The sequence below is a fragment of the Phasianus colchicus genome, chromosome 13 (assembly GCF_987193195.1).
Source record: "Phasianus colchicus chromosome 13, bPhaCol1.hap1.1, whole genome shotgun sequence".
Taxonomy (NCBI): Eukaryota; Metazoa; Chordata; class Aves; order Galliformes; family Phasianidae; genus Phasianus; species Phasianus colchicus.
Window position 1 is genome coordinate 18294363 of NC_143448.1, and position 27970 is coordinate 18322332.

General features: G+C 45.0%; 1 protein-coding gene across 1 annotated transcript; it reads right to left on the minus strand.

The window, feature by feature from the left end:
- Nucleotides 1–424: 424 nt before the first annotated feature.
- On the minus strand, nt 425–27970 carry KLHDC4 (kelch domain containing 4). Its single transcript, XM_031615426.2, has 12 exons — nt 27737–27970; nt 26318–26409; nt 25260–25338; nt 24061–24159; nt 20967–21103; nt 13738–13830; nt 12667–12826; nt 5813–5894; nt 3566–3774; nt 1889–2282; nt 1310–1420; nt 425–1023 (listed from the first exon to the last, which is right to left on the minus strand). Exons 1-12 carry the CDS (start codon nt 27833–27835, stop codon nt 848–850), a joined length of 1731 nt encoding a protein of 576 aa, XP_031471286.2. The 5' UTR covers nt 27836–27970; the 3' UTR covers nt 425–847.

The following is a 27970-nucleotide window of genomic DNA, read 5'->3' on the forward strand; positions in this document are numbered from 1 at the left end:
ATCAAGAAAAAAAAGGGATAAAAAACCCCATCCTTTTGAGAGTGTGAGCCTGCTGGTTGTGGACTTCAACAGGTTGTCAAGACTCAAGGTAGGACTTCTCACTGGTCATAAAGAATTCATTTGGAGCACAACTGCTCTCTTGACCAAAATGTGAGAAAATGAAGTGGGGGATTCCACATGCAAAAAGCAAACTTGCTATAGCCAATACTGAAAAGGAAAAGACTTGTTGCACATCAGGCATTACAGTGGTTCTCGTACAAAGAATCACCAAGTTTCTCCAAATAATGCAGCCATACCTCAGGGCTGCTGGTGCACCTTATGACCACTACCTGCATATTTCAAAGAGGAGACAGCAATCATTTTTCCACAAGCAGGAGGCTAAGGAAAAGTAAAGCAAGGATGGGATTAATTAAGAGAACCAAGATGATGTAACCAACCAAGTTTATTGTAGAAATCCTTGGAGACAAGTTCTGGCCCCAGTCAGGATAAGGATTATGGGACTACAGAACCATTGTGATATGCAGTTTGCCTTCAAAATAACTTCTGAACAAAATGATGATGGTGTTGTATGTTCCATTCTCAGAAGAACCAGTGCTTGGGCAGTAATCCTGTTCTCCAAGTCCCTCCCACAACCACCGAAGGAATAACAGTATATTCCGAGCATTAATCAAGTAGGCATATTGAGATTACTCAGCCCAGAGGCATTCATATGGAGTATGCAAGAGTTGGAATGCCAGGAAGCCTTCTGGGCACACGCTGACCGCCTGGCACATTAGGCTGATTTCAGCAGGGCTAACCACTGCTCCCAGCATGTTTCTGCACTCACAGAACAGCCCCAACATCATATCTAGATTGAATCTTCATAGAATGTCTTTGCCATGGCATGAGCCACTTTCACCACCTTCTTCTCCTTGGCATCCGGGCCCATGTTGCCACGAGCTACTTTGATCCAATACTGCTCTGTCCTGGACAGATAGTCTGCATGCTTCTCATCAGGCTGAACAGATGGGTGTTGCTCCTCTCCTAGTACACAACGGGAGGAAGAAAGAAACAGAGGTCACATACAGCTAATGAAGGCAATCTGCTCTCCCATGTGTCAACTCAGCCAAGGCTAGGCTTCAGCTTGTGTTTAAATGGAATAGCCTAAAAACCTGTCAGGAGTCAAAGAAATTTTTCTTTTACTCCTTAAGAAGCATGCACTATGAAAACCTTGCTTTTGCTGAAAAACTGACCTGAATGCCAGTGAGGTCAGTGACACCAATGAGTACTGTATCTTATGTTAGTATGAAGAAAACATTCTTCTTGTTACCTCCTTCGTCCTCACTATCCTCTTCAGAGCTCTCTTCTTCCCCTCCTTCTGCACCTTCCATATCCTCCTCCTCTTCATCTGAATCTGACTCCTCCAGCCATTCTTGTGTTTCTTTAGTGAGAAAGAAGAAATAAGTTGGGGACAGTAGGGAGAGATCTAACACAGACAGGAAGAAGTGAACAGCACAGAACAGCTGTGGAAGACAAGCTGGTAAGAGTTAAATCTCCTCCCAGCTCCAAAACTATGAGTAAAACTCCTTCCTTTCTGCCCCACACCCATTACAAACACCCAGACTGTGAGATTACACAGCAGAGTTAAAGTCAGAACCAGCCATCAGCGAACAAGGATGCTCGGTTTACATGCCTTGATTTTTGAAGCAGACAGACCAGAGTTCATACTCTACAGCCATTACAAAGCTCTGGACAAGACAGGCTTTTGTGGTGACAGAGACTACAAGACACAGCATATCACATGCTTTCAAGCTATTTCCTGTTCAGGAATAAACAAAGCATTGCTGGGAACAACATCCCAGGCTTTGCTACAATAAAGTCACACAGACCCCCTACCACCAGAGCTTACTTGGATCCATCTCCACTAGCACTTTCCACTCTTCCATCTTGTGCAGATCGATGCTGTAGAGGTCACTGAGGGTGAACTGGCGATCGCCCACCTCAAACATTCCTCCGTACACATACAGAACCCCATGCTTCACTGCCAGCATGGCATTTGAACGTGGGCATGGTTCCACTTGCGGGCTCAAGGCTCCATCTTCCTCCTCCGATTCAGACCTCTCCTTCTCATCTGCAGGTCCAGAGATCACCTGCTTGATTGTCATGACAGTTCCATCTTCTGCCACCACCTCTTTGACTATCTCCACCGGGCCTTGTGGGGCTTGCTTCTCTACCTCATCATCTCCACCATCTGTCTCAGCTCGTCTGCCACGTCTTCGCTTCCTCTTCTCTGACTTTGATACCTGTTAATAAGAACAAGGAGCAGAGGCAGACTGCGTGTGAGCTGGGTGTAGCTAATAGCATATACAGCAGTTAATATAATACTACAGATGCTGCTGTGAGAGAACGGGGAGAATTCAATTATTTTTCACTAGAATTTTAAGTCTCAGATGATAGCTACAACCTCCTACTAAGCATGAACTTCTACCAGCCATAAAACAGGCAGCAGTGAAACCTCTGGAGAACCTACAGCATGGAGTTGCCACATCTATTAATGGCAGAACTGCTGGAGAAAGGGAAGACAGCTCTCTTGCTCTGTATCTTGGAGATGTACACACACACACACAGTCCACTGGTCTGTGACAGGAGCAAGAGTAAATAACCCATCATTTTGTGAAATCAAAACAATTGCTGGGTGCTAAATTACAGTGCATTATCAGGAAGCACTCCAGGTCTTCAAAGCATTGTGTGAAAAGGATAGGAAACAGACAGCTAGGAAGGCAGAAGTAAACATGAGTGGATGTTTGCCTGTTATTATGTGATTGACATCTCTTTTTTGAGGACGCAGCAAGAAACAGTAGGGATGAAAAGAAAGAAGGTCATTTGCACCTTGCTTCCTCCTTGAGAGTGGTTCAAACAATGCCAAAGATCTGAGGGCCGCATTTCTGAATTTCTCATGAGCCAAGGGTCAATACTTCATCCCTTCTGGCAGGCCATCGACAATGGAGAAAAGAGGGAGGCTATTTTATCCCAATGCTACAAGACCTTTTCACAATAGCTTTTACTGAACTAGCTCACATCAGACTTAGACTGGAGCCAGCCTCTAGTAAAAAACCAGAACTGTTTTCATGCTGCTTTGCTTCATTTTGCATTACACAAGAGGGCACATGCAGACTGACTCTCAAAGGAAGAGGACTGCATCCTGACCCATTCTTTCTTAGTGCATATGCAGCCATTGGGGCTCAGAGGTTTCCTCTCTCCCCAGGTGACAGTCTGCATCACACAGCAAAAGCAGGGCATGGAAAATACAAGGGGCTATGTGGAGAGGAAGGAGAAGGGCAGCATAACATCAGAGAATTCAGTCTGGAAACAAAAGCCTGCTAAGCTGCACATCCCCAACTTCATCCTTGCAACTTTTCCCATCTCCACAGCCAATGGGACACAGATGAAAGCAGCAAACAGACCTGGTGGTTCAGCCTTGAAATAGAGGCTTTGCCCACACTGTCAAAATGAGGCCAGAAAAGGTCGAGACAAAGGAGATCAAGGAGAATGAACTGAAGACAATAGCGAAGTTCTTAAACAAAACCTTTAGCTGTCCAGGAAACCAACGGTTTTTCCCAATATCGTAGAAATAAATATCATTGAAGAAGTCCCCTTCAATGCTCTCTTCCTCTTCTTCATCGTGCACACCTCCAAACAGAAGTGAACGGTTATTGGGACCAAGTGCCACAGAGAAGCCAGACCTGGGAGTGGGTTTCACTCCGGATGGGTTGAGTCGACTCCATGCCCACTTATCTGGTAATGGATAAAAACAGACAGAAGCATCAGTAAAAGAGAATCATGATGATTTTTACATCTTTTACATCTTCCAAGACCCTTCAGTTCTCCAGCAATCTTTTCAAGCATCACAACAATCCATTTTAGACGTACTCAAAACTGCACTGCTCGTGTTCAACAATCATATAAATCAGAACCACTCGCATTTCCACTTCAATCACCCAAGTAATCCACACACTTCCTTCTACCCTTAAAAAGCAGCTGTGTTTCCAACAAAAGCAAATGAAGAAAGCTGTCTGCAGGGTGTACTTTCTGGAGCAAGGAGCCTCATAAAAGGTACATAACCTTCACAGGAAGCTGGAGTTCAAACCAGGATTGATTATAGTCCAGGATACCAAGGAAAGGTACTCTGGTTACCTCACAGGTTCCATACGACATCAATTCTCTTCACATGAACTTCCTAATTCAGCATCTTCTCTGTCATTTTGCACCACTGCCTTAACCCCAAGAACAGGGGCAGTTTATTTTAAGGAGACCCAAATATTAAAAAAATTATAATAATAAAATACTCAAGAGAGGGAGAAAGCTTGTGCTCCAAGCCCTCTGCTTTCACTCAATTCCTTTCCTTTACTATGGATTTAGGGCAAATCCCTAAAATGCAGGCTGGCAGAAGCACGTGCACTAGCTAGCCACTGTGTTTCTGAAGGAACCACAATTTCAAAAAGATAAGCTATAAATAGGACATAAGGCAAGCAGGGTCTGCAATCCAGACAATACACGACCAACCTTCCTTCCCAAATCCCACTTTAAGATGTTTGGGTTTAAAGAAATCTGTCACTATTTCAACATTTTGGAAAATCTGCTCAAGGAAGATTCTCCTGCTCTTTAAGCCAAGGACAAAATTCTCTCTCCTAAGAAAAGTGATGGAATTCCTATTTCTGAGGGTATTTATAGATAGACAGGGAAAAAAAAAAAAAAACAACGAAGACCAGTCAACCAAAATCCATTCCTGGTAATATCCCTCCACTGAATAATCCCATGAAATCACACCCCCACCTTCTCTCTTAATAGTTTATAGGTGACCCACCACTACTAAAAACAGCTTCTTGAAAACAGGAATTTCTAGTGTGGGAAGTTCTGAAATCCCAACAATTTTCTGTTGTGAAACAGAAGAGCAATGATCAAAATGTCCCAGGGAACAGCAATTTCAAAATGTTGTTTTAATTCCCTCCCACATATAAACCCCCCCCCCCAAAAAAAAAAAAATCCCTAAAACATCTTTTCTGGTAATTTTAATGGAACTTCTCACACAGTCATGCAAGGAACCTGAAGACCCTCCAGTCCCACTCAGACTATTCCAAAGCCAACTGGAAAACATCAACGTAAATAATGCTGATTCTCCAGCAGAAAGCTCCTCCCAGCCTTCCTCCATTAGCTCTGTCAGCTCTTCATGAAGTTTCTCATATAGCTCCAGTTCTTCACCTGTTTCACAGAGCTACTTACATCAGCTCTGTAATCAAGTCACCTGGAGATGGGAGCCATGACTCCCAACACCCTTCAGCCAACCACTAAGCTTTGGTTAGCAGAGATTATATACAGCCTTATCTTTCCAGGCTGTAAAACAGACTGGGAGAAAAGGAAAAGGTGAGTGGCCTATGGACTGTTTCCATTTTCTACACAACAGAGCAGCAAGAATGTTGCCTGTATACATGATAGCCCATCATTTTTCTCCAATACCCAAATGAAAAAGTAGGACACAACTTCTCTCATCTCTCTCAGCAGCTGCCATTCCTTCACTCTAGCTCCTTTCTTTTCAAGCTAGAGTCACAGTATACAGATGCACTTAGCTGCTCCTGGGAAAGAAGAAATATTTAAATCTACTTATCTGCTGTGTTTAGCCCCAAAGCAAAAGCTGGGGTACAGTGCTCAGCATTAAAAGGGAAATTTTGTTCTGAGCTTGGACTTTTTTTTAGTTTCTTATTCAAAGGAAGAGAGAGGATTCACAACCCTGAAGCACTGCTTCCAGCACAGCCCCCCAGCTGCAGCAGTGGCTTACCTTCCTCCTTGCCTGAACCTTCAGTCTTCAGCAGGAACATATCTGTATGCAGGGTGCCTTTGTCAACATCTTTCTTAACTCTCTGCAAAGAAAGGAAAGACAGGGATGCTTGGTGAAACACTTTCACAATGGCCAAAACGCAGGAGGCCCAACTCTTCAAGGCCTAGAAAGTCATTCACACCAAAACATGCCATTCTGAACTCTCCACCCCACAGATAAGCCTAATCACAGCTTAAGTCTGTACGTTACCATGCTGAAAAAGCAAACACTGTGATAGGGGCAAGGAGAAACCAGGCACTTCACAACTGCAGTGATGAAACCAGGGCCATTTTCTATGGCAAGCAGCAAATCTGATACCCCCAGAGGGAATGGAGGCAGATAGAGGGACAAATGGAGGCTGGTGTCTTGTGACTCTCAAGCACGCCTCGCTCAGTCCCATCCTACAAGTGAGCAGTGGGAAACGTGTAATAAACCACAAGCAACTTCTGCCTGCAACAACCAGAGCCTCCCTCTGCTCTCCATGCTGCCACACAGATCCTGGGACTCGTGGGCTCCTGAAGACTGCAGGATACAATCAATGTAAGGGTAGACATTTGGGCACTCACAGAAGAGAAATAAACTGACACAAGGGATTAAAACTGATCATTTTACAAGAAAGGAAGGATGGGCAGCACCAAGGAAACAGGAGAGCCAAGATCCTGCCTTTTACTGTGCCACAGACAGCATCAGGTGCTCTCTAGGGAGCAATTTAACATCTGTGCCTCTGTTCCTCTAGCTGTAAAAGAGAGCAGATACCCGCTCCAAAGTGGCACACAGTAACTTCCAACAGTGCTTGCAAGGCCCTCTGGGATGCTGTCCTTAAATGTTGAGCACACTAACTATGCTATGTCATCTGTACATCATTAGTTTAAGTACAGATCTGTGTCTGGCACAGACTCTCAATCCCTGCCACCCCCAATATCCATCCCAATACAACAGAAGCAGAGCCCACTCTACCCCACAGCCTGACTGCAGGTGTCATTAGTAGCATTTGAGGCACCACAGAGTCTTGAGAATCAGTTTTCTCTCCTGAGCAGAAACAGAAGCCTCACTTTAACCCCCTGCTACAAGCAACTAGCAAGATACCAGCAAAAGCAGCAGCAGGTCTCAGCTGAAGTAATTAAATGCATTATTTTAAATGCAATTTTCACTTTCTCCTTTCACTGTAAGCCCCTGTACTCACAGCAACATGCAGTATTTGAAAGGAGCACTATGCAACAGCACCATAGGAGGTCCTTTAGTAGTGTCCACGATCCACCCATCCTTCAACAAGAGCTCTGGCTTCCTTGTGATTCCCTTCCTCCTGTGGGCAATGGCATTGCTCCAGGCAGCAGATCCCAGCAGGAGCTGGCAGGGTTGAGCCCAGTGCTTGGGTGCATGCCACAATGTCATCTTCTTCTTGCTCCATATCCATACTCAACCCTGTGCCTTGTACTTAGTAGGTTTTGCTATTGCATGGCTCAGTACTCAGTTCTCAGGAATGGTATTTGATTCTTAGAAAGGCAGAGAAGGAAGGGGAATAAAGCACATTTGAGGCACTGCACAACAATGCTTTAACTTGGATGATGCTGAGAAGCTCCAGCGGATAATGAAGTGCTGGAAGAAACAGGAAAATTCTGTTCAAAGAGCAGGAAAAAGGAAAGGGAAGCTTCAGCCAACTCAGAGACCAGGAACTGCCCTAGGAAATTTGTTAGTCTGGGGCTATAGATCTTGTGTGTTCTTGCTCTTCACTTGCATCTAGGCATTCCAACCAGCACAATGAAAGACAGTTTCTCCCAGACAGGCTGTTGAAGCTGGAGGTATCCTCTTCTGCACAACCACTCAATGAAGAAGTCAGAAACTGCGCTACTCTACCCACCGTTCTTCAGCAGCAGAACATCAGGCACACTGGGGACAGAAAGCCTGATGAACAAGCAGCAGTGATAGGCCTATCTTCTGAAGAAGAACAGAGATGGCTTCTTCTGCCACTGCCAGTTCTCTAGCATGTGGAAAAAAAGTTTCTGCACTGGTCAGTAGTTCTGACACATAGCTAGAAGAGCTCTGGTAATGGAGACACAGTTGGAGGGGCTGGGAGCTGCCCACTTTGAGCAGAAAGGTTGCCAGGGCAAGAAATGCCTTCTAGGAACAGTGCTCTAAGCACTAAGTACACCAATTCCATGGAACTGGTGGAGCACATATTGTGGGACCTGCAGCAGCAGCTCTCAAATTTAAAGGGCTATGAGTCACTGCACAGAACAAATAACATTCTGCAGCCATGTCACACCTTGCTGTCTCTGTCACAAAAGTCTAGAGCAGCAGTACTCACCAGCAAGCTGCAAGTTATGGATGCCTGAGCTACAGCAGCCTTTTTAGTCTCTCCTTTGCTTCAAACATCCTCCAAGCTTCAACTAAGCAAAGAGCTGTCAGGGATGGATGGACAGAGGAAAAGAAAGGGGAGAGAGATGGGCACAGGGCTCAAACACAGACCAGTGGCTGCAAAGTGAATATCTGATAATGAGAATGGAAAGGGGGTTTCTTTTGTTTCCAATCCCAGGTAGGCTGCAGTCTGTGCTAAAATGTTAGGCACACCACTTTCTTATGTGTAGGGGACGTGCACAGGCTGAAAAGTGCAGAAGCACAGCTGTCAAGTGTAGTAAGATGAGCAATGTCTGCATGAAAAGAAGGGAAACAACATATACTGTGAGAGCAGTTGGCTTCACCATTGTGCAGGCTGGGCAGAATAACTGCTTTATTTTTCTCCTGAAAACCACACAGCTCCGTATAGTAAACATTACGTGTGCAACATGACAAAGCTTCTTGGCTAAGAAAACCCAATGAGCTGGAGTGAGAGTTAGTTATTTGTTGTCAGAGATGCTTGTTTTCCCCCACTCACACTGGCTCAAAAGCAGGCACTTCAGTAGCAAGCAGCACACTGCTATAGAGAGGCCAACTCCCCCAGCCCAGGACACTCATCTGCCCTGAGGAAATTGCTCCAGAGTCATAGAATCAGCCACAAGAGCCTCCTGCCCCCTCACTGTCCCTCTTGCTCTCAAGTCCCTGCTGGTTGCTTTCAAGCACAAAACTGCCTTGGATATCCTCTACCACCAGCAACAGGCAGCAAGAAGCATGGTTACAGCCCTTTAAAGACCAAGGCAACTGAAGCACAGAGAGGACTCCCTGTATATAACCTGCTAATAAAAGAGATCAACAGTGGCAAAATACAGCCAATTGACAGAAGGCCCCTAGCAGGCAGAACTGCAGAGGGAAGCTTTCCCACAAGACCAGCCTTCAGCCCTGCCACAAGCAATCTACTACAGGCAGAGCTCACTGCTAAAATAATTTAAAAAAATATTAAAAAGAAAAAATACACCTTAGCCTAATTTGGCATCCAAAAGCCCTGCACACAGATAGTGCCAGAGCTCCTGTGGCTTGTGGACTGCTTCCACCCTCAAGGTAGAGCAGCGTTAGCCTCCAACACATCCTGGCTGCATTTGCTGTGCCAGCCAGGCACAGTGTGCTCATGTTGCCTAGCAATAGAGAGGTCTCATTGCTTTGTACAGCCAAAAATGCAGCTTGCTGCAGCAAGCCCCATTCCCAGCAAGCAAAACGGGTAAAGACATCTTTAAGATCAGCAGGAAAGCAAGCCTGAGTGTCTCACAGGCTTCTGAGGTATACTTAGGGAGCGATGACAAGATCTACAACCACCTCTTCTGTAAGGAACCACAGTAGTTGTCTTTTACCATTTCTGGATATTTATCTTCAATAAAGCAGAAGAGCATAAGAACACCAATGTGCTGAGGATCACGTATTTTCAAGTGTGCTCTTGTTCAATTTGCACACTTAGGGTTGTAAAGCTCAAATTTTCATCTTCTGTTTGCATCCTGGGTGCTCACTGCCTGAACTTAACATCCTAGAACAGCAAAATCTAGTGGCAAATGCATGCCTGGATGCCAGGGTAACAGCCCTGGCTCCATCCACAAGTACTGGAATGCCTCAGACAAGCCACTTATCTTTCCTGCCTTTTTCCCCAGCCATGAAACAGGCTCTTAGCCAAGTTTAGCCAAGTGACACCAAGGGAATTCAGCAACACAGCCTGGACTGACAAACATTACTGAAAACTGACCCTCCATGCTCAGTTTGGCATGCATATCAAGCAAACCAAAGTACCAAGCAAACCTCTCTGCTTGAGACTGAGGATGGGCAGACTGAGCACAGAAACATTCATGGCTGCAAGCCGACAATGTTGCTCAGGCTTCATAAGGCCCTGACAGCCAGCTTGGTACACAAATGCCTACAATTCCACCCATTACTATGAATCTCCTGGGCTTACATGCCTTTTTGTTTTGACAACATGTGTATATCTCACCACATAACACCTCGAAGCAGATTTACAAGGGCTGAGGGCTCTACAGGATATAATGCATCAAAACTGCCTGCTGCAGGGAAGCAGCCCTGCCACACCGTAACTCTCCTCCAGCAGCCTAGCAGCCATATCCTGCCCTAGTACTCCAATACAGGAGCAGTCCTGATTTCTTCCCTTCTCTCCAAAGCACACACAAGCTTAGTAGCAGCTGTAGGAAGCAAAACTGTGCATGTGAAAATCAATCCTGCTTTTTGTTAGAAAGGAAATTAGAAGAGTCTACAGGACTTGGCAAATGATGCTTTATTTGGACGCTTGTCCGGTTTCATATCCACATGTCAAGCCCAAAAACACCTTCAGAATACTCCTGAATGTAGCATCTGCTTCTAACTGGAGACAAAGAACAGGTCTTCTCCTCTACCTGCCTACTTCCAATTAAGTGTTGATCCTTTCATCTTCCACCTCTTACTTTTCCCCAGAGTATCCCTGCCAACGATTCCATGGGGAGGACACAAGCCAAACATTTTCTTCACATCAAAGTAAATCCAGAGAGATTCAGCTCCATAATCAGTTATAAGCAAAGACGTACTGAGAATTAGATAGCCAAACATCAACTGTGTTTATTCTAGAAGTGTTAAATCTTGAATTAAATTTTCAGGATGATGCTAAAGTCTGTTGCCTTTGCATCCCAAGAAAAAAAAAAACTGTCTGGTGCTTTGCTCAGTTTGTAGCTTGGCTTCACTATCTCTGCCTAAAAGTTCACCTGTGCTGCAGAAGGCAAGCAAAGCCTATGACAGGAACAGCACATCAGAGCAGCAGACTCAGCTCTCTGTGCTACAAAGGAAGTAGATTAATAACAAGAGTGCTTGTTTTAATCTAAGAGCTGTTCACCAAGCCAAAGAGGAACTGCATCCAGCTCTTATTCTTGCTCAGTACTCTGCATAAAGGCTGAGTGCTCATTTATCACAGCAGAAGGCTGACGGCAGCTTTGCATTCCCCATCCCTTCTACTTCATTTTTATTAGCTCAAAACAACCCAGAGCAGTGCAGCAAAGCCTATCCTCATAAAGCAGAACAGACCTAACTGCAAAAACGTGTCAGCTTTTGTATTTTCAAGGGACTCAGCACACACTTGAAACCCAGTTACTTTCAGTAGCCCTAAGAGAACCACACCTAGTACAGTGTGCAGGCTTCTCCCACTCTCAGAAGTGGTGGAACAGGAAGCAGACAAAGCCCTCTTGGGCAGAAAATGCCTCTGTATTGTTACTGCTATTTAATCAAATGCACATCTGAGGAGTTAGAGCCCTCAGCGCAGGCCGTGAGGAGGCACAAATGCTTCTAAATATACAGACAGACTATTTTCTCTCCTCTTCCCATGCTTTTCTTCTTTGTTCATTTATGCACATCAGAAGAACAATGCGTCCTCCTCCCCCAGCGATGCACTGCTGGAAGCAATGCCTTTCCACTGAGACAGCAGCAGCAGGATCCGGGTCTTCAGTCTACATTCACAACATTAAAAGCTTTTGCAGGAGCCTTTTGCTCAATGAAATATTTACTTCCTCCCACCCAGCATGGAGACAGGGATACTTGGTCAATAAGGACATATGGTCTAAAGGCCCATCCAGTATAAATTACCATGATTAACATAGCAAGAAGCAAAGCAGAGTAAGCCTGGTACTCATCACAAGTCTTCTTTAGCTTATTGAGTTTGCTACCAAGCACAGCTGGCTTAACCCTTTCCCTGATGCAAGAAAATACCAGGCTCCTGATAACTGCTGCTTTTAACCCACAAGTGCTGGAACACGGATGAGCGCTGACTAAGAATGCCTGAAGTTGGCAATAATGACAGCTGGTATCAAAAATGTCACTTCTCCCAGTTGCTTATTCCTTCCTTTGTAACATCACCTCCTTACGTTGGATTAGATTAGCAGGGAAAATAGAGCTTTAGTCTTAACAGAAATCAGACCCTTGATCAGGACACAGCTGCATGAACAAAGGGAAAAATCAGAAGACAAGAAAATAGATTTGGTAACAATACTGGCTCACAGCAGCCTGAGCCATCCCATGTATGAACAACACAAGGGCACAACTGCACAGTCACTCCAAGCATAACCACAGGCTAACATGCACTCCCATTGCTAGTGGTTTTTTGGATATCTGACAGCCGCCTGACATGCGGAAATATCAGACAGAGCAGCGGGCAGTTACACGATGAGATCACCAGATCTGCACTGGAGACAATGCTTGTTAAACAGAGCAGAGGGAAGTGGCAAATTACACATTTTAATTCTGCTCTCCTATTGCTTCCTCCAAGCAGACAAGACACAGGACCCTGCAACCAACACAGGTCAAGGTAATCACTTAGGTGCTATTTATGTAATTTGAATATTAAATTTAAAGTTCCATTTCAGCCCTTTAATTTTTCCGTCAACTATTTTGTTTGGCATGTTGCAGTGGCTTATCACAGTCTCTCCTACCTGTTTTGAATAGCCTCCATAGATGACTATGCTGCCCTCAGGTGTGGTAGCCATTTGACATCCTGATCTTGGAGCAGGCCCAATTCCTGATGGAGCCAGCTTGCTCCACGTGAAGGAGTCCAAATTGAATGCATACACATCGTTGTAATAGATGTAATCTCTAAGGAAAACAAATTGGGACACGAGGGGTTTTGGTCACGGTCATCATTTAGGACAGAACAAAATACCACTTCAGCAGTAGCACCATGAACCTCTGAAGAGGTGCAGTACCTTATTCAACTCCCTATACCTCTGATTTTTCTCCCTCTGTAGCCATGGCAGCGTAGAGATTTGCTCAGTTGAAGGTTACTACTTCAGAGCAACAATTATGCATTTGATGAAGCTCCTATATGCAAGACCTCTCTGGGTTCTTTTTGTTTTATTCCCATCTCATTCCTTATTATAACAGAGCTTTCACCAACTCCTTCCAAGAAACACAATCCAAGGTGACTTAAACCAAAACACAAACAATCAAAACATATTAGTGCAATGTCTGTCGAGAGGGTGAGAATGAAAAATATATGTATACACATATATACACACACACCATCTTCCTGCTAGCCAACTCACTGCTACTAGAAAGTGCTCTGCAGCAGTGAAACTGCCAAACAGTTAGCCAAGTGTAGGGTAGGCTCTGCAAACTGTGCTGTGCTCCTGGGGACTGCAGTTATGCAGCTTAGCATCTCTGAGAAATTATGTAGCTCAGCTCTCTTCAGCCCTCATCACAGAGAAGCTGTGACCTCATGTGGCATATGAGAGCCTACTGGGGAAGATGTTTCTAGGAAGAGAAGCCTCTTTGATGAGGGGCAGAGTCCTAAACTGACGTACTGAGCTTTAGCTATGAGAATGAGGAGCTACTTCAGTGATTAAGTGAAGTAGCAAAACCATTTCTCAAACAGTTAAGACTTGTGAACAAATTACATACTTTTTTTTCCCAGTACCACTACATAAAATCCATGCCCAGCTTTCAGTTGCTGGTGAAATTACATTGTCTCAGTTACACAGGATTGCAGCTATCCTGCAATAACCCACCTTGCACTCTCATGGAAACCTCCAAAGACCACCAGCTGTCTTTTGCAAGCAACCATTCGATGCCCACTTCTTCCAGAGGGACCTCCTGATGCTCTGAAAGACAAAGAAACTTCACTCATCAGCAAGCTTCCCATCCTACTAGTGGGTCAGCCCATTTTTATTGAAGTTATAAGGCAGCTGGACTGGCCGAGTTTAGCTTCTGTTCAGGCATGGGAAATCACAGGGAATTTTGAAACCTTAACATAGATGTATGTTTTCTTCCAGAACAGTACATGTGTTCTTCCTGTAATGCTTGGTATTTGCAGCTGAGGCATTTTGCAATAACAGTTTTATCCCTAGTGATAAACCATACAGTCTAACAGTACCCGAGTCTTGAAGTCTTTTCTGCTATGACTCAGGAGGTAAATTCTTCAGGAGAGTTTAATGAATAGCAGTTAACTCCCACAATTTCAAGAAAAGCACTCCAGACAGAGATGTTTACCCTAAGTAGCAGATAGAAGCCAGAAACTGGCTCTAATATCTACTCTCCTTCACTGTCATAGGAAATCACCTATCCACGCTATCCTCACTCAACAACTGCAGCTAGGCTATACCATCAAACTTGATAAATTACTCAGATTTCCTCAAGAACAAAGGAGACACTGACAAAACAAGTTATCATTATTATCTTACTTATTAAAGGAGCAGCTACACATCACTGCTCTGCTCTTTTCAAGCCCGCACAACCTTTCAGTTAGGTGTGCCACTTCCATTTCCAAGAACAAGCAACAACACCCCATCTGTCACATCCTAAAGCTTTGGGCAAAGCCAGGCAACAATGTTCCTGAGAGGCAATGAAGATGCATGTTCCTTCTTGATTATCTGCAGTCACACCTTCATATGAGAGAGAACAAAGAAAAAGTAAAGAACTCTCAAAACAAAGGCTAATTTAGGGTGAACCACAGAAAAAACAAGAGCTTTGCACGTTCTCTGCCCCTTGGACTAATATTTCACATTTTCAGCCTTGCTAGGGAGTCTCCCAAAGTGCACTGAACTCAGTAAGGCTTCTCAAGGAGGTACAGGCATGTTGAATGGCTGCAGAATCAGGGCTTGAATGAATGAGAAACCCACTCACCACTGAGAAAAAACAGCAGAATCTAAACACAGTCCTACTTCTATGCTATAACTGGCAGTGGGTAGCTGCTAAGAGCAGCAATAGATTTCTGCAGAGAGAGAAAATGAGGGGCCTTACTCACCATCAGAAATAACAGTCACACAGCAGCCATAATGAAGAACCCCAAGCAGAACAGCAGTGTTTGGGTAAGCCTGAATTAATATTGATTTCTTGGACTTCTTATGAGGACAGTAGAATTTTCTAGGCACTTACTGGATTTTTAAGTACCACCCAGCAGAACATCACTTTTCATATTTACAATGATTTCAGATGTTGATGAAATCTTTTATAACAAAACTTTTACGTCATTATTCCAGAGGATGTCATCTTTCAAAAATCTTGGGGTATTTTTTGAAAAAAAAAGAAAAAGAAGGAATTAGATGCCATTGTTAACAATAAGATCTTGTTCTCAGTGAATACTTTCTGCCTTGCTTCTCAAACACATCTCTAAGTCAAAAACCAATTCTGAGTGCTAAAACATTTATTCACTGATGCATGTGCTTTAATAAACAAGTTCCCACAAGTGTACAATTAACTCTAAGTCACAAACACCACCCCAAACAGGGCCTGATCTGAATTCAGGAGTCCCACCGCACCAGCATCAATGGCTCTCAATTACAAGGTTGTTCTCCCCTTTTCTCTAGGATATGGATGCAAGCTACTAGAGATGATGCTAAAACACATTTGCAGGAGGCCTCATGCTGCACCCTGTTGTGTCATCTCAGCTTTATCAGCTTAAGCATTACTCACCATCCAGAAATCAGCTGCAATGGGCAGTTCACAGCCTTTGATGGAAAGAAATGCCCTCTTAAACATGCAGTAAGTGCTCTTAGAGGGTATTTTTGCAGGGAGCAATTCATACATTACATCCCCAGCCTGTAAGAATGCACAGCAGAGTCAAGCAGGAGTAGCAGCAGCTCCAGAAGGTATTTGCTGCTAGCCCAGAGCCTTGCTTCCCAGATTCCCTGTCTCCCTTTACCTGCATCACTGCTCATGGTCCAAAATAAACATTTTGGAAATGGTTTCACAGACGTTATGATTAATACACTACTTCATGGGGTTGACACCAGAAAGCAGACGTGTGGGAGGGAGCTGTAAATTCTCCAGACTCTTTTTTTAAAAATAGATTAACAGATAAGTCTGGATAAGAACTGGCTCTACACATGGAAGCATGAGTCTGATCTAAACTGCTCCATAAGGAATTTGCTGTTGCTTGTGGAGTTACTCTGGGACTTATAGTAATATAACAGATCTGAATTCAGCCCCAGTTTTGAGAATTAATGACTTCCATGCTGCAGTATCTACAGACTATGAGAGTTACTCTTTCATTCATTCCTTCACCCAGAGAAAGTTCAGAACAATCTCTGCAACCTCTCATTATGAAAAAAAGTGATGAAGCACACAACGTCCCACCAAAGGGGCATTTCAGGATAACACACTTCTGTTCTGCAGTATACAAAGCAGCTGAAATCCAGGACTTGGATGTTTGGTTTTGTATCTTGCACTTGTAAATGCAAATGACAAGTGTTCTGTTCATCAGCAGGCAGAGATATAGCACCCATGTGTTTGTGTAATTAATTCAGAGGTACGCAAGTGAATACAAAATTGCTACAAGGCACAAAACCCCCAAATCAAATCTTTTGCAAAGTCAATCAACAGTCATATGTCTGGATCTTCCTCTAGGAGAGAGCAAGCTCAGAAGGTTCCCTTTGGGTCTGTCAAAGGAAGTCTGCTCAACAGCACACCAAAATACCCTTCTTTAAGCACCAAAGCACCTTCCTACCTTGTGCTGCAGGTCCTGATCTTTCTGATGACAGAGAGCACATGAACAAGAGCCATCGGTCAGAAACAAACCCACGCTGAAAGGCATCCTGCTCTGCAGCAACTGCTCCAGTTCTCTCCGTAAACAGCACTCAACATACACTTGTGAAACACTGCCCTGAAGTATTTATAGCACCATGTCTCACAAAACTGTGAAGTATCATTAGCATTCCAGTATTAAAGGGAAGGGAGTTACATAGGTTCAGAAGCAAGGCGAAGAACTGCACAGAGGGATGATCTGCCAGATCCCAAGTACAGCCCCAATGTGTGACACCCCCCCATTTCTCTTTGAGGGAGCATTCTGGGCCACACAGAGAACAGGAATGCTCTCTCTAGGAAGGAGTGAGAAAATTAGGTTAAAATATTACTTTGCTCTAAGGCAGAGTAACAAACAGTTCACACACTGGGGAAACCTAACACATCACACACATAATAAGGTGGCCCCAGTAAGTCAAAGTCACTTCCTGGCATGTCATCCAACGAGCTGAGATTTGCTGCATTTGAGCCATCTTTGTGCAGGCAAAATGCAACCAAATAGAGCTGCTGTCAATTTTTTAACTCTGCCAAGCTGACTGACATCACTGTGGCCCTGCATTAAGCAGTAATGGAGATCAATTTCCCCAGCAGCCTTTGCAGACACAGCACAGGGTAAGGTATTCAAGGTATTCTCTTCAAAGCATTTTACAGTCAAGCTTCTTACAGCACCGAGATGGTCTCTCACAGAACCTGCAGGCCAGGAAGGACAACACAGCTGGCTGAAATCTAAGCTGTGAGGCTGGAATAACCAGACTTCTTAGAATTGTAAGTTCAGGTCAGAGTAGTGTCATCTTAGCCATTCAATCTAATAATTCCATTCTACAAACTCATTCCAACTCAATTGAAGCTGGATGATCCATCCCAGGTGGAATGGAGATGGAAACCTTGTCTCTTTCATCCAAGCATTTCTTAATAGAGCAACAAAATTACTGCTTTGTCTGCTCTAAAATGACATCTCCCAGACCCAACTGAGTCCAGTCAATAACAGCCTGTCTCCCAAATGTTTATCAACAGGCATTTACTCAGGTAGCCGTTACCACACTGGACACGCGTAATTACTGCTTTGCCTGCTATTTGGTAGCCTGTTCTATGCCAACAAGGCTACACAAGGTTGCCTCATCCATTCCATCTTCCCAAACATTTACCTTCCCCAACACCAGTAACCCTTCAAGCTATCCACTGTCAACACTCATCCCAATCCAAATCTTGTGTTTGGCTCCAGACAGACATGAGAAGCCTGTATGGAACTGTACGAGCCAGCAGTGATGATGAAAACAAATTGCTGAAGGAAGCACAATGCAGTGTGTTACAATCATAAAGTAGTACAAAAACATTCCTCATAAAACTCAACAATCACTGTCCTTTCTTTTCTTCTTCCCCTTCCAAGCAGACTGCCCTTCCAAGCAGACTGTCATCATGATGCCATATGGAAACACAAAGAGGCAGCAGAAACCTGATTTTCACACTCAGCCAAGTTAGCATTAAAACCAAGACATCTCCTCACAGCCTCCTACACCAGACGCCTAATTAATGTAGCTCTTGGAGATCTGCCCAAGGATGAGGAGGAGATGCACTTTGTTTTATTTGAACACTGGGACCAGGGCACAGGTGTTTTCAAAATTACAGCAAAGCAAAAAGACAGATGTCCATCCAAATACCTCAGAAAACTCAAATGGAGCTGATCCTGCATGGGGTAGAGAAAGAGGAACGACGGTCTCCTCAGAGCAAACTTTGGAAATGTTTACCCATTTACCTACGAAGAGAACAACAAAGCATCACAGCCTCCCCACGCATCCTTCCACTGTGTCACGGCTGCTGAAGTGACATGGGATAACCCAGGGATGGTGAGCAGCTCAGGCAGCTGGAAAAGCAAAGAACTGGGAATGTGCTTCTGCTTACCCCGAGAGCAGGAACTCATCCGATCAATTTCTCCCTCCTTGCTAACCACATTAACCCATCACAAGCTTCCAACAAGTTCTCTTGCCATGGCTTAACCCACCTGGGGTCTGGGACTGCTGATGCTGCCTTGCATGTTGCAGCACATGCAAACATCATGCTCAGCTGCAGAGTGGGAGCAGGTGATCTTGCAGTATTAGTAAGACTCAGCATCCCCAAGGCTACTATACCATAAGGGATAAGATGCAGGATGAGTAAAGCCTTCTAATGACCAGATTTCCTCTTCGACACTGCAGTACTTGTTTTGGGAGTGGAAAACCCTAAATCAGCTCACAGCAACACATCTGCAAACCCACAAGAGAACGATCTGCACCATCACTGGTGGAACTAACGAAGCCTCATCTGGGTTCTCTGATGGCTCACAAAAAACAATCTCCCGCCCTCGCTCTCCCTGCAGCTGGGTATTAACATTGCTCTCTGGTGAGGATTTTTTCAACCAAGAGTTTGGTTGAAATGTCAACCCTTTCTCTCAGCAGAGACTCTATGGGTATCATCACTTCCTCTCCCCCGCCTGCTTTCACGAAACTAAAAGGGATGTAATACATTTGAGTTCTAACCCCCTTTATGTGGCTGAGATTGAACAAGGGATTCAGAAGTTATTTTGGGGGAGCTGGGAGGGGTACAGTCACAGTCATTACGTCAGCTTCTGCCTAACAACAATAGGCAGCTTCTGCCTGCACAGTGACAGGTCTTTTTAATCCTTGCACCTCTTAAAGAGCCCTCTATCATTTTGAAGAGATTCCCTCACCCCCCCCCCCCTCCCCCCACTGCTCAAAAACAAGCAGAGCTCACTAGAGAAAACTCAGCTTCTTGTAACAAGACAAGTTGCAGCTGCTATTAGACTAACGCTGCCAGGTCTGGAGCCAAGGATCACACAGGAACCAGTCACTGAGGAGCTGAGCAGTTCTCCCCCAGCCTCTCAGAAGTACTCAAAAGGACCATCTCTGGACTCTTGCAGGGCTGATGACTGCCAGGATCCTGTGCTGTGAAGCATCCTTTTTACCCAGTGCATTCTGGACTCATAAGGACTATTTGCTCTTTGGCTCAGTATGACCCCTACACCCATGCCAGAGTCCTTTCAGTGCTATATTAACAAAACTAAACCTTCAAATTTTTCCTTCGTCAGACAGTATCAATGCTCCCATTTTGCAAAAGGGGGAAAAAAGGCAGAAAGGCTCAGTGAGTACTGTGTGGCCTGAGGCACATGCCAAGGCAGAGCCAGGGTATCCATCTCTGCATAGCTCAGCCCTAAACCAGCCTCTTAATCACTGCACGAGAAAGGACACAATAGGCACCTGCACTTTGTAAGCAGGGCAAAAATTGATTAGCCTGGGCACACTTAGAGCTTTCCCACCTGAAGCAAGGACACAGAGTTCCTGCCCAGGAGCTTGACAGGTAAAAAGTAGATGAGCAAACATCCAAAAGCTGATGCTTTTGGAGGAGTTTCAGCACAGCCAAGGCTGTATTCTGGCTAAATGCTGTGGTCCAGACAATCCTGAAGTACAAAAGAAAGCCTGTGCCACGGTCAGAACCAAAGCCACATCTCCTGCCTCTCAGTTTACCAGCTGACCCACCAGACCTTTTCCTCCTCTAATGCAAATATGAAGATGAGCAGAAAAAAACTTAGAAGTCAAACATTAGCAGAAGCAGAGCAGGCCAGACCCACAGAATATTTTTAGGCGCCTTTATTCCAGTCAAAAGATTCCATGGTTTTTGGCACCTACTTACCTTGATAGACCCAAATTACTGGCTTATTTATCCCAAGGAACCTTAAGACAGCAGCAAATGCCAGTTATCAGGAGAGAACTCGTCTCTCTGGATAGATACCAACTGTCTTCTCAAACAATGGTAAAACTGAATGACACATTTTGTACAGCACAGCCATGATACCAGGCTCAGATAGAACACAAATGGAGCAACAAGTAGGGTTCTAAAGTTGGATATCTACATCTGCCTTGGCTGGGAGGACACAGTAGTGTTCAGTATGCTCATTTCTTCAGTTACTAAGACTCAATACCCATGCTCTAGAAGCCATGCATTATACAAAATAGCTTTGACCTCGATGGTCTGGGACACATCTCTTGCTTCCTCTTTTTTCTGAGGGCTGTCCTCTCCACTATTTCTACATGGGCATCTTTGTACCCAAGGGAGAGATGGGCAGACAGCTAGGACATCACAGCACCACACCAGGAACTGAGTTCAGACCACGCTGACACAGTTCCTCATAAGGTTATTGTTACTGACTTGAGAACACACCACTTACTTGATCTGCTCCCAGGTCCTGGTGGCCAAATGCAGGACCCAGAGATCCTTGTAATGGTAGAACTGTTCCCCACTGGGAGATGCAAACTCCCCGCCAAACACCCAGAGCTGCCCACCGGCTGTGGGAACCACTGCTGCCTGCCAGAAGAAAGAACAGGATCAAACAAGAGTGCAAAAGCCAGAGAAAGGAGAACTTCATCAGTCAGATGTGCAGCTGCCTCCAAATACCAGAAAGTAGACAAATTGCAGCAGACAAATTGCAGCTTCTGCTTGGCAGAAGCAGCTCTGTGGGGCTGAAGGAAGGGGAATTTTAAACCTAAGCTGGTCGCTGTGTAGCACACCTTCCCTACAGCAAAGTAAACCAATGAGCTGAGTACAAGTCCAAACCTGAAGATTTCCATGATCTGAAAAGCATTACTGCTCTCTATATGATGAGGAAAAACGACAACAACAAAAAAAAGAAACAATCACCAACAGAAGGAAGCGTGCAGTATTTGAACAAGAGTGGATTGTTACTGCCTTAAAGCAAGTAGCAGCAAAGAGAGCATTAAAGAATTTATTTTACTATTTTTGCATGGAGCAGCATTGAAATACCCTGCCATAACACGAGAGACTAGTAAGAGGCAAGGAATGAAGAGCACCAGGACTAAGCAACAAAAGACAGGAATCCCAAAAATGAAACTGTGTGAATACACAACCTTATTCCTTGGCTGGGACCTATTGGGGTGGTTACACTACAAAAAAAAAACATCTTTCATGTCTTTTTCCCCCCCAAGATACCTGTCACAGATAAACACTGAATTAACAGTCTCTTCAAAAGGGCTTCACTACCTCCCTATTTTTTCCAGCAAACAGCAAAGACTTCCAGCACCAAACATGACAGCACTCTGACCCAAACCAGCCCATACACGCAGTGATTACACACATAAGAAAATACTGGGTGTGTTTACAAGCAGGATTTGTGGGAACATCAGGTTGCCCAAAAGGGTAACCTGATGTTCTTCATGGGAATCAAGTGATCACAAGTTTAAGTAAAGGGACAGACAACACCCTGCCCATACTTGTATGCAACCTCGCATAGAGCTGGCTTCAAATTCATCTCACAAACTCTTTCCTCAAATAAAACTGACAACAGCCATCCGTGGCTTTTCTCACTCCAGTTCTATTGGACTGATGTGGTGAAGCCAGCAGGCTGTGCATCAGAGACTACAGATGACAAAGAAGGAAAGCATGCACATACAAACCCACAGACAAACTTCTATTCACCTTTAAGCTAACATGGAAAATGTGTTAAAAATAAAGTCACAGGGAAGACAACAAACCTTTCAGCTAAGGAGCCTGAACCGCCTCCTGTGTGACTGTGATTAATTATAAGACAGAAAACTTGTTGTTAAGGCACGGCTCTCCTGGTATGTTCCTCATTTTATTTCTGCTATAATCCCGTTGCCGCTCCCTGATGCGCAGCCTGCTTGCTCATTCAGACTGAGCTGCTAGACAGCCACCTGCTGGCTGCCAACACACAAACCAGCACCTCTCAACTCCACAGCCAGAAAGAAACCGCCTTATCACCTCAGTGGAAGGAATATTTGAATTGCTGGCCTCCTTATGGAATTTGGCCTCTGAAACGATGATCAATTTTAAGCACTACAAGGTAGCTTAAGTATCGAGTCAAAGCTTTTCAGTTCAAGACAGCACACACACAGCTCAGAGCAAGGCTGGCATTTAGGCATAGTATAACAAGGGTACGGGAACCTAACCAGAGCATTGGATCTTACCAGGAAGCTCTAAAGAGCTTTGGCCACAGGGAGGAAAATAACATTCGCATCCTGTATGGCAGCTTTTGAAATGTATCAGTCACCCAGCCACTCGCTGCAACAGGTAAGATAATCTATCAGACAGCTGGTGAGGGCCAAAGACCTGCAAAAAATACAAGTCTCTGGTCCGGTTTCTGTGTGCAGCTATTCACACAAAGTCAATAGAAACAAACCCTTCAATACTGCAACCAGCCAGTGATGTTAACGACAGATACAAAGTCTAAGGAAGTATAATGCTATAATGGGATGGAAAGTATCACAATAATAGCAGGGTGGCAAAATCCTTGGCTGCAGCAAAAGCGAACAAGCCCAAATGCAGCAGCCACAGATGCAGAAATGAAGAAAAAGTACTGCTTACCTTCAGCAAGTCTCAGTCAAGCAAGGATCTCCAACAAGAGATACCCTTACCTCCACTGCCAACCCTTAAATGAGGGCTGGGAAGGGATAGATCATGTCTCCACCCCTTTCATCACTCAGGTACATTGCACGCACCTGAGCTCCCCTCAGTTGGCCCTGCCTTCCCACAGGTGCTCAATCACTGCTTCAAGCTGTGACTTAGCATTTCCACTACAGGGAGTTTTACAATATCCCAGAGAAAATTCAGACAACTTTGCTGTCTTTGCTGAAGAAAAACAATCCATCTACCAAGGACAATAAATAAATAAACAAAATCCCAAGCCAATGGCAGGGTACACAAAGTGTATCTGGCTGCACAGTTGGGACAATCCTACATGCTAGCAAGGATATCTTACAGGGATGAGTCGTTGCTGGAGCAGTGGGATCTGTAACACCCATAGAGGAATGCCTGCAGCCACTGACCACACACAACAACCCAGGCACCCAGAGCTATCTGGTCACATTCTAAGTTACATCCTGACCAACATTTTGAAAATCCAGAGCAAGCCTGGAATGGTTGAGCTGATTTCCATATAATGCATCAAGATGACTAGTCCATCTAGACAAAAACAGCTTCCCCCATGAGTCCTGCTTGAGTTCTGCTGACACAACAGATACACCTCCAATATTTCACTCTCCCTGTAACATTTCCAGACATCACTCAGGGATCAAAGAGCACCACCACCTTTTACAGGCTTCTGCAGACCCTCCCCCCCCCACTTTTAGCACAAGAAAAAAGGTGACACCATTGGCAGCCCATTACAATGAAAATGCAGAGAAGCCAGAAACTCTTTGGGGAAAAAAAAAAAAAAAAGTCAATTTCCATTCATTTTTAGCACAGAACCAGAACAATTCCAGCTGCTTCTTTGGCACCCTGCACCTCACCTGGTGAGCACAGCGCCTTGGGGGTGGGTTGGGAATCTCCACTTTAGTCCAGCTGTTTTTCCGGATGTTGTAAAGATACAGGTCGTTATACAGGTATGTCTGTTATAGAGGAAAAGAAAGATACACATCAACACAGCTCTCCACAGGACAGGATTAGTCTACCCAAGCACCAGCACCACCCAGGGTTAGCTGTGAGTTCGGTGTTAAAGGTGCACAGTACCAGCTTCCCATTTAGAGTCACAGAATGGTTGGGGTTGAAGGAACTAGTTAGTTAAAGACTACCTAGTTCCAATTCCTCACCTCCTGGGCAGGGACCTTCCACTAAATCAGGTTACTCAAAGCCCCAGCCAACCTGGCCTTGAAAAGTGACAGCCTTGCAAAGCAACAGCTCACCAGCCTCCATCACACAGGCAAGGAGAAAAAGAACCTCTCCCACTGGACTGGTAGCCAACAATTATTTCAGTGTGAGCCTCTAGACTCAGCTGTTCTTTCCCAAACTCTTGTTTAAGCTTGAGATTTTGGGATTTAAGCTAGAGCTTAACACAGATGTACAGGTTAATGCTGCCCGAAATACTGCTCAACTCCAGAGATAGGAATAACTTCAGGTAGTGAAGTAAGCAGAATTAGCTTAGCACATCACGCGGGATGATCCTCAGATCAAATATCATCGTTAGGCTTGAGTATTCAAGCTTCAGTACACACAACTTCTCAAGGCTGGAATGACCAATTTGTCTCCAAAAGCACTGTAAACACTTGCAATTTGCAGAAATTCAGGAAAGACTGCCCACTTATTTGCTACTGTATGCATCTCCAAGGCAGGCAATGACTTGCCAGCTGCAAAACTGCAGAAACATCTTGTTTTGAAAGTTGGAAAATAGAGATTCTTCAACAGTTATCAAAAATGAGGGGCAGAGATGGCTACTATTAAGTCTGGAGAAATTATGAAGCCCTGAAATATTGATGCTGAGACAATCACTCTGACTTCTTAATGGATTCTAGCATGTCTCCTTCCTGCCAACTGATCAGCCATAAGACAGTATCGTGGCAGAATTAAAAGGCTATTTTGCTCTCATTCGGGGACAAATGCATATTTTATGACTGCTTCTTTGAATCTTCGCTTCAAATGAGACTCGTGCAAATTACAGTATAAGGCAGGGGAAGGGCAGAATAAAGAAGAAAAAAATGGAAGTATACATTACTTTTTGGCCATTGAAATATTCACCTCCAAAAAGGATCAATTCATCTTTCTCGGGGTGGGCAGACAGGGAGCCATTCAGCCTGCAAACAAGAAAGGCATGACCAAAACAGCAGACGTTAAAAGACTTCAAACACTGAGGCTGGTAGCCTTTAACTAAACTAGTACTAGCATTTTGACCCTCTAGCCACAAAGGTCTCTCCATCAGCTGCCAAATTACTCGGCTCTGATATTCACCCCAGGCTGAAAAGCTCCCCAAAGAAATTAACTTCTGAAAAACTTCCAGCAAGATTAATGTGACACCGTCTGAAGCCTTCTCCTATTTTAGGAGCACACGTTACACTGTCATTTAACATGCCTTCTGACGTGAGCTCTTGAATTTTAATGCTGATGTGTCAAGAACAGAAATTAGTTTTATGAGAGCACATAGCTATTGGTAGAACTAGGCTGCCTCATATCAACTTATCTGTGTCATTCTTCTGCACTCATCAACATTCACAACTCATCTACGTACCATCAAGGTGCTCTGCATCATGTGGAGACAGATTCCTAGCACTGCTGGAGGGGCACTAACTGACCATTGCAGCACCCTGGTGACATTAACAGAATTACACTGACCTATCCCTCCAAACAGAGGAAGAACATATCACACAGAAGGGATTTTAACAAGCCACAGTAAAGAGATGCACAGAACGTAGCAGCAGGTAGACCCCAGGTGTCTTGGGACTCATGACACATCCTTTTGACTCAAGACCTTTCAGATTCCTCATCCAAGTTCAAAGGTTCCTCTTAACTTTTACTTTTTTTTATAAGCCCTTTAATTTAACCAATCTTTCTCTCCTTAGTTGTGCTGGTGGGATGATAAAAAGGGATATTTTAAGGGGAAAAAAAATATTTTTGGCTCTTTTTTTAATCCAGAGATTCAATATATCAGGTATTTTCTAACTCCAGATATCAGTCAAGCCAATTATTATGCCTTCCACTCTCAGGAAATAACTTGGTATAAATAAATGTCATCAACAGCTGTGTAAGTGATAGCCAAAGCCTTGCACAATCTCTTACCTGGGTGAGGGAGGTGGGCAGGACGTCTCAATTACTTGGGTCTTTTTAGCATCTAAAGTCTGGAATTCAGCTATCAGCGCTTCAAGGTCCTCCTGAAAATAGAAACACAGACCTGAGTTCCTCGATATGCACAGAACCACCTGCACACCACATGAAACCAGCATTCACAATCAGAATTTCCCCATTTAAAAAAAAATGTAAAAAAAAAACTGCTTAGATTCCCCATGTCCACCTACAAGAGATGGATGCTGAGCACTTTCACATGTTTTAAAAACTGTTCCCCCACTAAAACTATGACAAGTTTGCTCACAAATAGGCTCTCCGGGGAGGTGGTTGAGTCACCGTCCCTGGATATGTTTAAGAGCTGTTTGGATGCAGTGCTTGGAGATATGATTTAGCAGAGAGTTGTTAGAGTTAGGGTACTATGGTTAGGCTGCTGTTGGACTTGATGACCCTTGAGGTCCCTTCCAAACTGAGTAATTCTATGATTCTAACAGGATGGCACACACAGTGTGTACGCTGCACACCTGCAACCCCTGCAGGAGAAACACTGCACAAATCAACAAGGAAACGGAGATCACATAAGCCCCAACTAAATTATGACCAAGTCCACGCTATGCCCCACCAGACCTTTGTCTGCAATGGAGAACGACCTAAATGGAACAGAAGGGAAACCTGCACCTAATTTTATCCCCCTCAGAGTTCTGTCAATTACTGTCTGCCTCCACAGAGCACACACAGCAGGCTACACAGTGCCTCCTGCAGCCCCACGCTCACCAGCTCCATCAGCCAACCCTTCATAGAATCATAGAATGGCCTGGGTTGAAAAGGACCACAATGATCAATGATTTCAACCCCCTGCTGTGTGCAGGTCGCCAACCAGCAGCCCAGGCTGCCCAGAGCCACATCCAGCCTGACCTTAAATGCCTGCAGGGATGGGGCATCCACAGCCTCCTTGGGCAACCTGTTCCAGTGTGTCACCACCCTGTGGCTGAAAAAATTCCTCCTCATATCCAACCTAAACCTCCCCTGTCTCAGTTTAAAACCATTCCCTTGTCCTATCACTACCCACCTAAACATCCCGTTTATATCCTCCCTCCCAACAGCTGTACGGTGGCAGCAGCTCCCCCTGCTCCCTTCCTGGAGCCGCGCACACGGCTGGCAGCACCACGCTGCAACCAGGGAAAGGCCCCAGACGTGTGCACCAACTCTGCGGGACCGGCTTTCATTTGCCGTTAATTCAGGCCAGAAGAAAAGCACGGGGGATAGGAAGAAGACGTGCTCTGCTTTCAGCCCCGCTGCTCCAGCTTCCCTTCACGCCCCGCTTGCGGAGCAGCGCTCTCAGCTCCGACGCCCGCAGCGCCCCGTGCAGGGCAGGCTGTGACCGGGGCTCTGGAGCCCTTCGCCGCCTCCCCTCACCTCCTCCTTCCTGGCCCTGCGGGACACCTTCCTCTCCATCTTCGCGGCCGTCTTCTCGGCCCCTTTCCCTTTCTTCTCCCTCTTCCCCTTCTTCCCCATGGCTGCAGGCCGCTCCTAGGCCGCGGGACGCACCGCGCTGTCGGCGCCGCCCTGCCCGCCTCGGGCGCACGGCGGGCCGGATGGAGGCCGTTCCCCAGCCCGGTGCTGCAGGCCGCTGCCCGCCTCCTCCTCCAG

What these genes read in the sequence shown, in the direction of transcription:
- KLHDC4 (XM_031615426.2), bottom strand. Translation starts at nt 27,835, where the DNA reads ATGGGGAAGAAGGGGAAGAGGGAGAAGAAAGGGAAAGGGGCCGAGAAG. An exon ending in GGTTTCCTGGACAGCTAAAG is followed by an intron (nt 2,283 to 3,565) that starts GTTTTGTTTAAG and finishes TCTTATTAACAG; the next exon opens with GTATCAAAGTCAGAGAAGAG. An exon ending in GCTAGTGGAGATGGATCCAA is followed by an intron (nt 1,421 to 1,888) that starts GTAAGCTCTGGT and finishes TTCTCACTAAAG; the next exon opens with AAACACAAGAATGGCTGGAG.